Raw genomic sequence first — 14288 nt, 5'->3', positions numbered from 1 at the left:
ACACACACACACACACACACACACACACACACACACACACACACACAATGCCTAGCCTGCCTGCAGGCCAGCAAGGCAGAAAAGGGAGGCTTTCAGGAGGTGCCCCCTGCTGGAAAGTGCTGGAATCCCTGATACTCTAAAGGAGACGAGAGGGCTCAAGGAGGATCAGGATACATACATCCCAGGGTGCAGAGGAGATGAACTGGGGAAAGCGAGGGCAGGGCCGTGGAGAAGGCGGGCCTGCACACACACCTCGAAACGCTCGTCCTCACAGCGGTGCAGCTGCTCCTCGTAGGGCGTCTTCTTGGAGCTGACGAAGGTGGAGTCCTCTGACCAGGAGGGGAAGGACACCCAGGTGTCGTTCAGTACCTGCACCAAGAGGAAATGCCGTGACCAGCGCGCCAGGCCCCCACTGCCAGAGTGGTTTACTGTGTTGTCCAGCGTAGAAGATACGAGGATAAGTAACAATACTGAGTTTACAGGAAATTACCTTATCATACAAATAGTAAAATTACTTTTAAAGTGGTTTTAAGAGAAAACGTGGCTTTGATCAAGTGAACAAATCTTACTATCAATACTTTGGGGTTGGCAAACTTTCTCTGTAAAGGGCCAGATAAATATTTTAGGTTTTGCAGGTCATTTGGTCTGTCAGGTCTACAGGGATACATCGTTTTATTGTGCTTCACAGATACTGCCTTTTTTTTTTTTTTTAAACAATGTGAAGGTTTGCAGCAACCCTGCATCGAGCAAGCTTATCGGTGCCATCTTTCCAACAGCATTTGCTCACTCTGTGTCTCTGCGTCACACTTTGGTGATTCTCACAATATTTCAAGCTTTCTCATTATTATTACATTTGTCATAGGGATCTGTGATCAGTGACTCGCTGAAGGCTCAGATAATGGTTAGCTTATTTTAGCAATAAAATATTTTAAATTAAGGCATATACGTTGTTTTGTTCAGACATAACACTACTGCGCACTTAACAGGCTACGGTACAGTATAAACGTAACTTTTATATGCACTGGGAGACCAAAAAATTTGTGTGACTCGCTTTACTGCGATGTTTGCTTTATTGCAGTGCTCTGGAACCAAACCCACAATATCTCCAAGGCACGCCTGTACTCAACTCTGCTCTCGTCCCGGCAAAGCAGCCGCAGGCAGTATGTAAACAAATGGGCATGTCCGTGTGCCAATAAAACTTTACTTACAAACACAGGCAGTGGGCCGGATTTGGCTCATGGGCCATAGTCTGCTGACTCCCAGACTACATATCCTGGAATCCAGCAGGCACTCTTGAATTCTGGAAATGCAGTAAGCCTGTCTACTAACTCTGAAAAAGTGTTCAGTGGTCAAGCTAAACAGAAACATGCTGAGGGCAGTGAACCTGGAACAGAGCGGGCTCAAGGCAGAAATAAACCTCAGTCTAAATGACGGAGGAACAAGCCAAACCCTATGCTGGCGCCGTGCGCGCTGCGGCTTGCCAGAACCACCAGCAGGGTAAGAAACTGTCATCTCCACCCATGCATTTTGTTTGGCACATCCCGGCACCATCCACCGTTCACCATCGGGGGGATCAACACTCGGCCCTCCACGTGGAACACAGGAGGGGGTAAGGAGCATGCAGCACACAAGCTGACGTGAGCCCCGGGAAGCGCTACCTCCTTGCAGATGGCCGTCCTCCCGCTGCACTTGGGCTGCTGGTAGGTTTTGGGGAGCGCCCGGTAGCTGGATCCGATGCGCTTGCACGAGGCGTAGTCGATTTCCCGGCTTATTCCATCCCCGGATCTGTCACTCATGGGTGGGGCGAAGGACAGCTCTTTCACCCCCAGGAAGGACTTGAACTGTGCAAAGAGTTCTGGAAATTTCCTTCAGAAATAAAGACAAGTCGGAGGGAGGTGGGAGAGACAAATTAGGAGTTTGGGATTAGCAGATACACACTACTATATATAAAATAGATAAACAACAAGGTCCTACTGTATAGCACAGGGAACTATATTTGGTATCTTATAATAACCTATAATGGAACAGAATCTGAGAAAGAATAAATAAATATATATATCTGAATCCCTTTGCTGTACACCAAACACTAACACAACATTGTAAATCAACTATACTTCAATTTTTTTTTAATTTAAAAAAAAAAAAAAATAAAGACAAACGGTAAGTAGCATCCCGAGGGCCTTCTGAGAATGATCTAGAGATGTTTAAATGGCTTCATGTTGATGCCGGCAGTTAAAGATGGTCAGAATCAACATCAGAGAGGAGGGGCGAGAGGCAGAACGAGCATCCAACACGTGTGAAGTTGCCGCGTGTGTGAATCTGCCCTCCAGCCCTCTGTCACCAACCAGGCCCCACCACTTGCGGGAGGTCCTTGAACACGCCAAATAAAATGACCTGGACTGGCAGAAGCTGGGGTCAGTGATGTATGTTCCCTGACTGGAAGAGGCCGGCATTAAGCCAAGGATCAGCAAACTAGTCAACCTCCCCACATCTGCCTGTAAACAGTCGGTCACATCCACTCCTTTAGTATTGCCTGTAGTATTGCTTGTGCATAATGCCAGAAGCTGGTTAGCAGTGACCCTTGGCCCTTGACAGATAAAATCTGCTTCCCAGCTCCAGGGCCTTCCTCCCTCAAGAGGGAGACCCCCTCCCTAGACAAATTCTCATAATGTAATGGTCGTGCATGTCGATGGGAAGATTTTAACGCAACTGACCCCCAATGTCATCTGCATTAATGTTTAAATGAATATCAAATCCTACAGAAAGGGTGCAGATATTTTGACAGCTGGTGTGATGATCCTGCCATTACTAAGCCTGGCAGTCTCCCCTCATTAACTATGTGCCCCTAGGCGGCCCGCCTGTAAGGACCCCTGCCAACTCAGCTCACAAGGAAAACCCACAAGCCAACGGAAATGCAGGGAAGGAAGACATCAACAACATGGGTGTAGAGGATGCCTGAGGTTACAGCAGGATAAACCACTCTGAAGGGGAGGCTTACCCCACTCCAGCCCCAACTCCAGCCATGCTGTCACCAGGTGGCAGCTCTCTGGGCCACTGCACTCAGCTGCCCATGGGTGTACAAACACAGAAAGCAGCTTGCCCATGCAAACAGAGGCCTCATGGTGGGGAGGGGGGTGGGCGTGAACCCAGCTCAAGATGAGCGAGCAGAAGCCGCTTCATTTCTCCACTTTGCTGCACACCCCCGTGGCCCTCTCCCCCGCCTGGACTCTCTAACTGCTGCTCACATGTTGAAACGGGAATAGCTGACCCTGACCGAGCTCAGAGCACTGGATTCTGAGCTGCGCAGATGTACTTCGATGTGAGCGTGTCCAAATCCACGTAAAAAACCAGCCACGTTTTAGCCGAGACTGTGTGACACCTGCCACCCTGCTCTGGGTGGTTTTTCAGAGCGTTAACAGACCTTTAGCAGCCCCAGAAAGTTAACCCAAGTGAAAAGGTCACCCTGATGTGTGTACACTCTTGGGACCACCATGGAAGCACCTCCTGATGACCCTAACTCGATCTTTGAGTATCCCAGCCCAAGAGCATAATCTCAGCACGGATTACAGGGGGAAACTGGAGATAAACGTCCGTTGTTGCAGACCCTGCCGAGAAAACCATGGTACATACGCTGTGCAGTCGCTAAAAACAATCGGTTGGGTCTAAGAATTGCTGAGTTTAAAAAAGAAAAAAAGAGAAGACTGCAGCCCAGCCTGACAGCGTGATGCCATTTATGTGAAACTCAACAGCCACACTCAGATCCCGAGAGCAGACGATGAGCGAAGGGTGGGCTTCCAGGCCTCATCCCCCTGAACTCGCCCATCACCGTGCAAAGCTCTCTTATGAGAGCTTATCCTGGACAGAGTGAGAGGTATCCGTTCTGGGCCTCAGTCTCCTCAGCTTAAAATGTATTGAGACACATCGAATGTGTTTAAATTCATGAGTTCATGTAACGCCAAAGAAATTGGTCCGTTTTTCAGTTCCTAATTGGCCTGATGAGACAGGAAAGCGACTCATCACCCTGACACTGTAATAAAGGGAGAAATCAAGCATCTATCTTGGGTCACCAAAAGGTGATAAATACTGTTGAGATGCTCTCTTTTGCAACCTGCAGTGAATGAATAAACAAAGGAATAAACCACAGAAAGAACTCAGAGGATACCACTGCCTCCTGACAGACAGAGGGATGTGGGGGAATGTGAAGGTGCATTTGGCAAAATGCACCCACGCCATGGGGATGCCAATGCAGACACGGTAAGGAATAAACTTGCAGAGGGAACCTAGAGATGAAGAGGGACGTACAAGACGTATTAGAAAACAAAACCCAGACCACGAGGTGAGACTGAGCCGTGTGTTTGGCGGTGTCCGCCTGGGTTGGCTGCGCCGTAATTAGCGTAGGGAGGTGGTCACTCCCAAGCCAAGGGAGGGAGCATGACTGAAGTGGCAGGTGGAGGGGCTCCTGGAGGTTGGCAAAGGTCCATTTGTGACCTGGGTGGTGGGCACAAGGGTGTCTGCCTAATAACGATTCACCAAGCCGTTCTTCTGTTATGTGGTTTCCTGGATCTGTGTTTTATTTTACATTAAAAAAAAAAGTTTAAAAAACTTTTTTAATTAATAGAAAGGGAATCAGGTAGCTGCCCCCAGGGCCGGCAGCCTCTGGGGTTGTCTTGGGGGCTAAACAGGACGCCGCACACGTCACGTATAATGCAAGCTCACCGTGTTTGAGACGCTATTTTTTTTTTTTTTTTTTTGTACCCGGGCCCCCCCCTGTTTTGGCCCCCCCCGTTGCGGAGCACAGGCTCCGGACGCGCAGGTTCAGCAGCCATGGCTCACGGGCCCAGCCACTCCGTGGCATGTGGGATCTTCCCGGACCGGGGCACAAACCCATGTCCCCTGCATCGGCAGGCGGACTCTCAACCACTGTGCCACCAGGGAAGCCCCCTCGAGATGCTATTTTAAGGGTCTTCAGGCAGAGCCCATTTGAAACTTTCTGAAACCCTGCGCAGGTATATTTATGACCCCCCTTTGACAGAATGGAAACTGAGGCTCAGACGGGCTAGGAAACTCGCTGGGCATGACAGGGCTGGTGAGTGGGAAGCACACTGGGAGCCAGCAGACTCCCCTTCCCACAGCACAGGTGCATGACCTGCGGATGCAGTCACCTCCCAGGACAGCTCCACCCCCCTCAGAGGCTGCCGGGCCCTCGGGGGGCAGCTCACACAGGGCAGCAGGACGTGCTGGAAGCGGGTAACGGATCTGCTAACAGAGTTTCTCTCTGGGCAGCAGGGATGCTGTGTGGTCATTTCATTCTTCCCAGTAATTTCTGATTCTTAGAATTTTAAAAAGCATAATGAATCTCCAGGGAATTATGCTGGGTGAAAAAAGCTGATCCTGAATGGTTACAGAGTGTGATTCCATTTACATAATACTTTTGCTATATAAGCTTTAGAGAAGGAACACAGGTATTGGGGGTTGTCAGGGGCTTGGGCTGTGGGAGGGACCTGGGTGTGGGTATCAAAGGCCAACACAAGGATATTCGTGGTTCTGAAGCTGCTCGGTACCTGGACAGTGGTGGTGGACACACCAACCTTCACAGGTGATACAGCTGTACACACACACACACACACGTAAAATGGGAAACCTGAAAAGATGGGTGGCTTGTGTGAATATCAACATACTGGCTATGACGCTGACTAGAGATGTTACCACGAGGGAACGCTGCCCAGGACCTCTCTGTGTTCTTTCTCACAACTGCTGGTGAATCTATAATGATCTCTGTAACAACTTCAACTTAAAGACAAGATCGAAAAAAACACATATACCATTTTCCAAAAACAATAGCCAAAAGAAGGGTGAAAGGAGTTTACGGAAACAAAACCCCAGTGGGGAGCCCCGAGAAGTGCTGCTCACCCTAGAAATGGGCTGACCAGCTGGAGGAGCTCAGAGCCGGACACAAGCTCCTGGTTGAAGAGTGCGATGCAGCGGAGGAAGTTCTCGTAGACCTCCTGGCTCTTCAGCACCCTGCGCACCTGTGGGGAGAGCGAGTCAGGGGGCCCCTACCGGGCCCAACTCCCGCTCCTGAGCACACCTGGCTCTGCTATCACCAGGTGCACACAGAGTCACCCACACAGGCGTGTTCTAAAGGGGCGGCTGTGGTCTGCAGCGGACTGCTCTCCGTGAAGTAATCTTTGGCTCAGACAGCATGTGCCTAGAGCCATCTCACTGGCTCTGCCCACTGACTCTGGACAGAAGCCCCAGGACCATCCCAGCTTTAGAGATGCCACACAGCTTCTGAGTGGCAGACATGTGCCCCCAAACTTAGTGTGGGCTCTGAGCTCTGCCTTTCCGACCTGTTTCGCTACCTCCCGCCCGCTGCCCACCACTGGCCGCCTGTCGCCGGCTCCCAACCCTGCCTGCTCAGATCTGAGCTGGGCGAGGCCAGCCTGGACGGGGCAAGGCCCAGAAGTCATGGGTCCCACTGCTCACCTTGTCAAAGAAGGAGAACTCCTGCAGAGTGCCGTACTTCCCCACGGTGGCGATGGACAGGTCTTTGGTACCACGGAGTTTCATTTTCTTCTGTAGAGAGAAATTCCATGCCATGGATACTGTGTGCCTCCCACGGGCAGCCCGTGTCCATCTTTATTAGAATCATAACATCACCAGCACTGAGCTCTCCTGATGGGAACCGCCATCAGGTGCTGGATGAGGTCTGCCCAAGACCCCCGTGGATGAACCTCTCAGGACCACCCACCTCAGCCTCCATGACCTAGTGAAGGGTTAAAGGTCACACAACCACTCTGCCCACAATCTGGGATCTAACTTTCAGCAGTTTAGCTCTTTTGATGTCAGGAGGGATTGTCATAGAGTAAGAACAGCCAGGGAAACATGCCCCTAGATACTGTATCAGAAACCTCTTCCCCTGCCTGTTTCGTCCTGTGGGCCGTGATGGTGATAGGAAGGGGACCTGAACTTGGCCACTCTGCTGAGACATCAAGGGCTCTACAGAACCATCTCCCACATGCCTGAAGAATGATGGGGATGTGTCAAGAGGACACAGAGCCAGCCCAAAGGGCCCCACTGGCCAGATCTGGGACGGTTTAGGCATCAAGATAAACAGTGATAGTCACGGATTATAACCCGAGTCTATGAAGATACACATAATTAAATAAATGGAGATGAAAAAAAGCTCTTCCTTACAGTAGAAAGCCAACTAGTAAATGCATAAAGAATGATGGAATTAGAAAATCACCATCATAGGTGATGAGAACAACAGGAGCTGGACCTCAGTGCCTCTCACCCCCTAGCAGGGCACCTTGTGCAGTAACCGACCTGCACAACTGTACATAAGGGCCCTGCCTGTGAAAGAGCTGTGATGGTGAAAAGGAGCAGACTGAGCAGTACATCCGGTTTCTGCGAGAGGAGGTGACACTCCTTCTCACACAATCTTGTGTGCCAGGGGGCACAGGTGACTGGCCACCTCACAGGTGAGTCAACTTCTCAAGGTCCAACAGCCAGTGAATTTCAAGCTGGACTAGAGCCTGGACTCGGCCTCATGCCCCAGGTCTCTGCATACTGCTTCTCAAGTCATCTACAGAGAAGGCCAGGCTGCTGGGTGTCCACGCATGCACACACCTATGTGCACAGCTGACAGTTACCTTGGCTGGTGCAGACACGGGACGGAGGAGTGAGGGCCGAGAGCGCTTTTTGCTGTGTTCCAGATTCTTCTCGTGCTCACTCTTTTGGACACTGTTCATTTCGCACGGCCCATTTCCTGTGAACTAAGGACACAAACACAGGAGGTGGTCAGCGTTGGAGAGACACAGCCAGGCCCATCAGTGCTGGTTCTCAATGTAACCTAGTGCGTGGAACCACTTGCAGCTCAGCTCGTGGCCCCAGCAAGCACTGTCTGCCACGGGCCAGGGGCTCTGTCCCAGTGCGAGGTGACCCTGGCTCTCAAGATGCTCACGTTTACTGGAGGAAAGACCCGTGTACCCAGCTCACCACAGTCGCGCACTGTGAGGCTGGGAGAAGGCTCATGGAAGGCCTCGATGGGCGAGGGTCCTGACAGGTGAGGGAGGGCTCAGTGGGCAGACACTGAAGCTGGGCCTTGGCGTGTGGGGCTCACCCAGCAGACCACTGACAGGGTGTCTGCCTGTATGTTCGAGCGCACCACAGAAAGGAAAAGAATTTCAGGCTAGAGGACCAGCAATGTGCAAGGCCCTGGCAGCAAGAGGAAGAAGTTGACGGTGCCAGGTCACTGGGGCGGGGGAGGAGGGGTTCCAGTCAAGTTTGCAATCTTTCCTACGAATAAGAAAACGCATCTTGGGGACAATGTCATCACTTGGTGGGGTGCTCACTGCTAGTCCTCCCAGGCTCTACACCAAGCACTGATTAACAGGTTAGGGTGCTGGCAATATTTATGAAGAATGGTTCTGGAAGGATCTATTCGGCATTTGCATCTGTATGAAAGTCAGAGCAGGCGGGGGGGAAGGTGAACAGACCATGGCTTTTCTTCAGGGCTGGGCTGGAGAGGCACACTGCAATCAGCCCCACTACGTTCACGTTGCCTGCACCCGCTCCCACCACGGGGCCTATATGCAGAGACACTACGTGAAGGCTGTGCTGTCAGCCCAAAGCGTGGGCCGGGTGAACAAGTCGTGGTGCATCCGAACCAAACAGAGGCAGCTGTCAGCTATGAGTTAGCTCTGTGTCTCTGTGTCCACTGTGTCACTGCTAGGGACAGGCATACGGGATACACTGTTAGGACAAACAGAAAAAACCCTAGGGGCAGAACAAATGGGACGCCATCTTTTTTAAAAGGATAAACATTTGTTTGCACATTCAGAGGAGATTTCTGGAAAGATACATACTATAAGACACTTGTAAGTACTTAACTGTGAGGAAACTGAGAATAGGAAAAAGGGAAGCTAACTTTTCATACTTGATGCTCTCACGAATGCCTGACTTTTCTCATGAGCATGTACTATTTTTATACTCATAATCGTAATAATAAAGACCTATTGTTTAACTACAGGCAAAACCTGTCCCTTCGAGGATTAAGCTCCTTTGGAGGGATTAGTTATCCGAAGACCCAAGGCTACTCCAAGAACCTGATGTGGAATAATTCTCAACTGGTATTTGCTGTAGATCCCAGAACAGGTGCAAACACCAATTCCTAAAGGAGGGGGACAGGTGACGATATGACGCGCTAAGTACGACTTGGGTGGGGGGGTGGGGGCGGGGTTGAGAGGAAAGTGGGCACCCACTGCTTGCCCGGCTAAGCTCACCCAGCTGGAAGGCAAGCTCAGTACCACTGATCTTCCCCTAACAGTTCAGGCAGTTCTTTGGTTTCAGTTAAATGTCCCAATGTGCAAATGCCTGAGGCAGAAGACCCCCAAAGACCATTCACATAGGGACTGGCGCACAGCCATGCCCATTCGCTGACGTACGGGCCTGTGGCTGCTTTCCCGCTACCACGGCAGAGCTGCGTCTTTGCCACCCAGACTGTCTGGTCTGCAAAGCCTAAGATACTTACTGTCTGGCCCTTTATAGAAAAACTTTGCGAAGCCCTGATCTAGGCAAAGCAGTCGAGTTTAATTAGGACAATATCAAATTTCACCTTTGGTTTCTTTTTCCTGCAGTTTTAACAGAAATCTAAAAGTTAATGAAAAGATCATTCTATATGACAAATTATTTATGAGCATTTTAGTAATTTTTAAAAGTTGATTAAATCTTTTAAAATGTACAAGACAGTTCTAATTACACAATATACACTTAAAAAAAACACTGCTGAATTGATAGCAAATGCCATTTAAAGAAACTCTGTGGGCAGGTGCTTTTCTGAGAGAAATGCTTATTTTCTAGGGTGGGCTTTGTCAGTGTCCAACTTGGTAAATGCCAAGTTGTGTCCACCAGGGGGCACTGCAACCACAGCCCTCAGAGGACAAGAGGCTCTACTCACCCCCAACCCCGACCCATCAAGATGATAACTCAGGAACCAAGACCTGCAAAAAGTTCATGTGAGCTGTGCAGCAGCAAAAGCTGGCCAGGGACAGAGCCAGGCCTTTCTTCCCTGAGGCCATGAGGGTAGACTGCCCCTGGACCCTGAAGCATTGACAGCAATGACCCTGGGAAGGCCACCCAGGGATGCCACTGTGCACACATCTCTGCGGGGATGGGGTTCAGGGTAAAAGCTGCCAACGCCAGGGTCAGAGGTGAGATTTGAGGCCAAGACCCAAGAGGATGAGACCCCAAAACTATCCACCAACTGTACAAGGGAGCAACACAGGGCTTTACAGCAGGTGGCAGCATGTAGCTTGGGCTCCCGGGGACACAGAGGCCCAAGCACCCACAACCTTGGGCTAAGCCAACACAAGAAGAGTATGAGGCGGGAAGCAGGTGGTGAGAGCCCTCTGCTCCTCAGCCACGCGGCCCCCGGAGCCAGTTAGGAGAGTCTTTGACGAGCAGAAGCACACAGAGAAGGAAGATGGGAATGATGTAGGACTGCCAAGGACAGGTATTTGGGAACAGGGAGAAAAAAACCAAGTAGGGATTCTGAAGTTCAGAGAGATCCGCGGGGCAGATAATGGACTCGGAGGAGAAAGCTGGACTCGGGGATGGGGCCGTGAGGAGGCAGCTGGGCTGAGAGGCCCAGTGTAGAGGTGAGCTCCCTGCCCCCGGGGAGTCCAGACAAGGGCTTCCTTCAACCGCCCCCCGCCCCCCTGGTATCCCCCAAGAGCCTCCAGCAGGCCAGGCAGCCGGCTGGTCCTGGAGATGCAGAGGGAGACCCTGGGAGGAGTGGATGAGACGACCAGACGGGATTCTAGGCCTACTTTCCCAGCACAACCGCAGCTGCTCTTTCCGGAACACTGAGTGCCAGCCAGGCCCCGCGAGAAGCACTTAAAGGACAACAGCTCAGTCCCCACCCGAGCAGGAGGGCCGGTCAGCCCCGTGTGAGAGAGAAGGCAACGAGGCCTGGACGGTGACACGGCCAGCTCAAGCCTGCCTGTAGCACCCAGAGCCCGAGGAGGCCCAGGCTGTGTGCTCACGGGGCTCTGTCCAGGCCCCCAGGACACACAAGGCTCCGGGCGGGTGGGCAGGACTGGTTACAGCTCCTGGACTTGTTTTCAGCCCAAAGGATGGGCACAGAGCTTCTCTGACTCTGAGTCAGGAAGTGCTTCTGGGTGGAACCTCCTCTTAGGGATGGTGCTCTGTGTCCCAGAGACAGTAACACGGGGACAAGCCCCGACCCGCACACCGGGAGTCTGCCCAATCGACTAAGAGTCTTGAACAGCATCCAAACTCAGACCGCTATCACCCCCGAGCCCCTTCCTTCAAGACCCACTGCCCCCCAGCCCTGTGCCCCCACTGCATCTTCATTCAAGAAGCAGACCCGGGAGAGGCGGTGGTGACACAGGAAGGTGGGAAGGATGGACTCTTGTGTGCTCACACCCCAAGTTGTCGTCGAGGGCAAAGAGGAAGAATAAAAAGAGGAAAGAGAACACTCAACAACCTAGGAAGAGAAGGAGCTTCCTCAACTCGAGGGTGCTTAGGGAAAACCCACAGCTCACATCACACTCAACGGTGCAAGATGGAAAGCTTTTCCTCTAAGATCAGGAGCAAGATGTGGATATTGACCCTCACCACTTCTACTCAGCATAGTACTAGAAGTTCCATCAGAGCAATTAGGCCAAAACAGGAAATAAAAGGCATCCAAATTGGAAAGGAAGAAAGAAAACCATATTAGCAAATCCTAAGGAATCCACGAAAACTATCAAAGCTAATAAACTGGATAGGGCAAAGTTGCAGGATACAAAATCAACACAAAAAAGCAGTGCTGTTTCTATACATGAGCAATGAATAATCCAAAAATGAAATTAAGAAAACAATTCCATTTACAACAACAAAAAGAAAAAAATATTTGGAAATACATTTAACCAAGGGGGTGTAAGACTTACACAATGAAAAAAAAACTTTGAAACACGGTGGAAAGAAACTAAAGACTTAAATAAATGGAAAAATGCTGTGTATCTGTGGATTAATCTTGTTAGGATGGCAAAACTCCCCAAAACAGTTGAAAGATTCAATGCAATCATTTTCAAAATCCCAACAGCCTTTTTTGCTGGAGTGGAAAAGCCAATCTTTAAATTCATATGGAATTGCAAGGGGCCCTGACTAGCCAAAACAATCTTGAAAAAAAAAACCAAAGTTGGGGGACTCACACTTCCTGATTTCAAACTTACTACAAAGCTACTGTAATCATGACAGTGTGGTGCTGGCCTAAGGGCAGGCATGGAGATCAATGGATTAGAACTGAGTCCAGAAATAAACCCATAAAACTCTGGTCAATTGATTTTTGACAAGAGTGCCAAGACCATGCAATGATGGAAAGAGAACAGTTTCCTCAACAAACGGGGTTGCCACATGTAGAGTGGACCCCTACCTCACCATATACAAACATTAACTCAAAACGGATCACCAACCTGAATAGAAGAGCTAACACTGTACAAGTATTAAAAGAAAACTTTAGGTAAACCTTCATGACCTCAGAACTAGCAATGGATTCTGAGATTTGACACTGAAAACATGAGCAACAAAAGAAAAAAATAGGCAACTGGACTTGACCAAAATTTAAAACTGATGCGCACCAACACTAACAAGAAAGTGAAAAGACAACCTACAGAATAGAGGAAAATATTTGATAAAGGACTAATGTCAAGAACGTGCAAAGAACTCTTACAACCCAGCAAGAGAGACAAAGCAAAAAAGGTGCAAAGTACTTAAATAGACATTTCTCCAAAGAAGATAAACAGATGGCCAATGAGCACATGAAATGCCCAATGTCATTAGTCAGCAGGGAAATGCAAATCAAAACCATAATAAGATACCATTTCACACCAACTACAAAGGCTATACATTTTTTTTAAAAAGGAAAACCTCAAGCATTGGTGATGATGTGGAAAACTGAAACCCTGGTATATTGCTAGTGAGAACGTAAAATGGTCCAGCCACCGTGGAAAACAGTGTGGCAGTTCCTCAAAAGTTTAACACAGTTACCACATGAGTCAGCACCTCCACTCCTAGGCATAGACAGAAAATGACTGAAAGCAGGTGTTCAAACAAAAAATTGTACATGCATGTTCACAGCACGATTCACAATGACTGAAAGGCAGCAACAACCCAAGTGTCCACTGATGGATGAATGGATGAACAAAATGTGGTCCATCCACACAATGGAATTATTATTTAGCCATAGAAGGGATGAAGTTCTGACACATGCTACATCATGGATGAACCTTAAAATCATGATGCTGAGTGAAAGAAGCCAGACACCAACCCAAGGGCCACACGTTGCATGATTCCATCTCTGTGAAATGTCCGACAGGTAAATGCAGAGACAGAAAGCAGATGAGTGGTTGCCAGAACCTAAGGAGCGGGGGCTGGGGAGTGACTGCTAATGGGGACAGGTCTCCTTTTGGGGTGATGGGAATGTTCTGAAACTAGAGGGGGTGATGGCTGCACAACATTTTAAATATTCTAAATGCTATTGAAATGTACATTTTTAAATGGTGAGTTTCATGTTACGTGAATTTTCCTTCATTTTTTTTTTTTTAAAAAAGCCGTAAGTTCATAGGAAAAAAAAAAAAGAGGAAATGGAAAGGGCAGGTCAGCAGGCCTCAGTCCACAGCAAAGGCAGAAAGGCTGACAGTGCAGTCTGCGCCCCCAACCTCCCCATCGCAGGCCCCTCCTCCGCTATCAGCTCTCTGCACTCCCACCCTGAGTCACTGCCAAGCCTCCACCCAGTCCCTCCAGGGGGGTAGGCAGTGAGCCTGGCCCCTCCCGCACCCTCCCACAAGGACCTGGTTACAGGCAGGTCTCCATGGGAAGACACTCTGCCTCCCAGCCAGCCCTCGTCACCTGGCTGCTGTCTGTCCAGAGAAGCCCTTTTGAGGATTTGCGCCAGCTCCCCGTGGAGGTGGAGCCTGCACTGGGGGCCCGTGCATGTCTGCACTGGCTGTGGCTTCTGAGGGAACTCAGTGTGTCTGGGGAGTGGATAAACCTGGCCTGGCCTGGGGGCTGCACTGGCAGGGGGTTCTGGCCGATGAGAACGTGGCCCCAGACTGGCATCGGTGCTCTGTACTCACCAGGGACCGCTTGGCTTCGGGCAGGAACTGTCCAAACTCGGAGAGCAGGTCCTCCTGGCCGCGGAAGAGGTTGGCCACCTCGGTGAACACCTCCTCTTCAGACATGCCTCGGAACGGACGGCCCTTCGTGCTCAGCTGCTCCTT

At 50.1% G+C, this 14288-nt stretch overlaps 1 protein-coding gene across 2 annotated transcripts in view; it reads right to left on the bottom strand.

The window, feature by feature from the left end:
• SIN3B (SIN3 transcription regulator family member B) overlaps positions 1-14288 on the bottom strand; it is a 37554-nt gene that overhangs the window by 10489 nt on the left and 12777 nt on the right. For both annotated transcript variants that reach the window (XM_027084579.1, XM_027084578.1), the window contains 6 exons: positions 14145-14288; positions 7656-7778; positions 6487-6576; positions 5911-6029; positions 1659-1866; positions 253-369 (listed from right to left, as the gene is read on the bottom strand). In XM_027084579.1, the coding sequence (XP_026940380.1) occupies positions 253-369; positions 1659-1866; positions 5911-6029; positions 6487-6576; positions 7656-7778; positions 14145-14288 (801 nt within the window). The remainder of the gene's footprint in view (positions 1-252; positions 370-1658; positions 1867-5910; positions 6030-6486; positions 6577-7655; positions 7779-14144) is intronic.

Source organism: Aethalodelphis obliquidens, unplaced genomic scaffold (genome assembly GCF_003676395.1).
Source record: "Aethalodelphis obliquidens isolate GAN/ISIS:26980383/991018 unplaced genomic scaffold, ASM367639v1 scaffold53, whole genome shotgun sequence".
NCBI lineage: Eukaryota > Metazoa > Chordata > Mammalia > Artiodactyla > Delphinidae > Aethalodelphis > Aethalodelphis obliquidens.
Note: the sequence above shows the minus strand (reverse complement) of the source record. Positions and strands in the feature narration are given on the sequence as shown.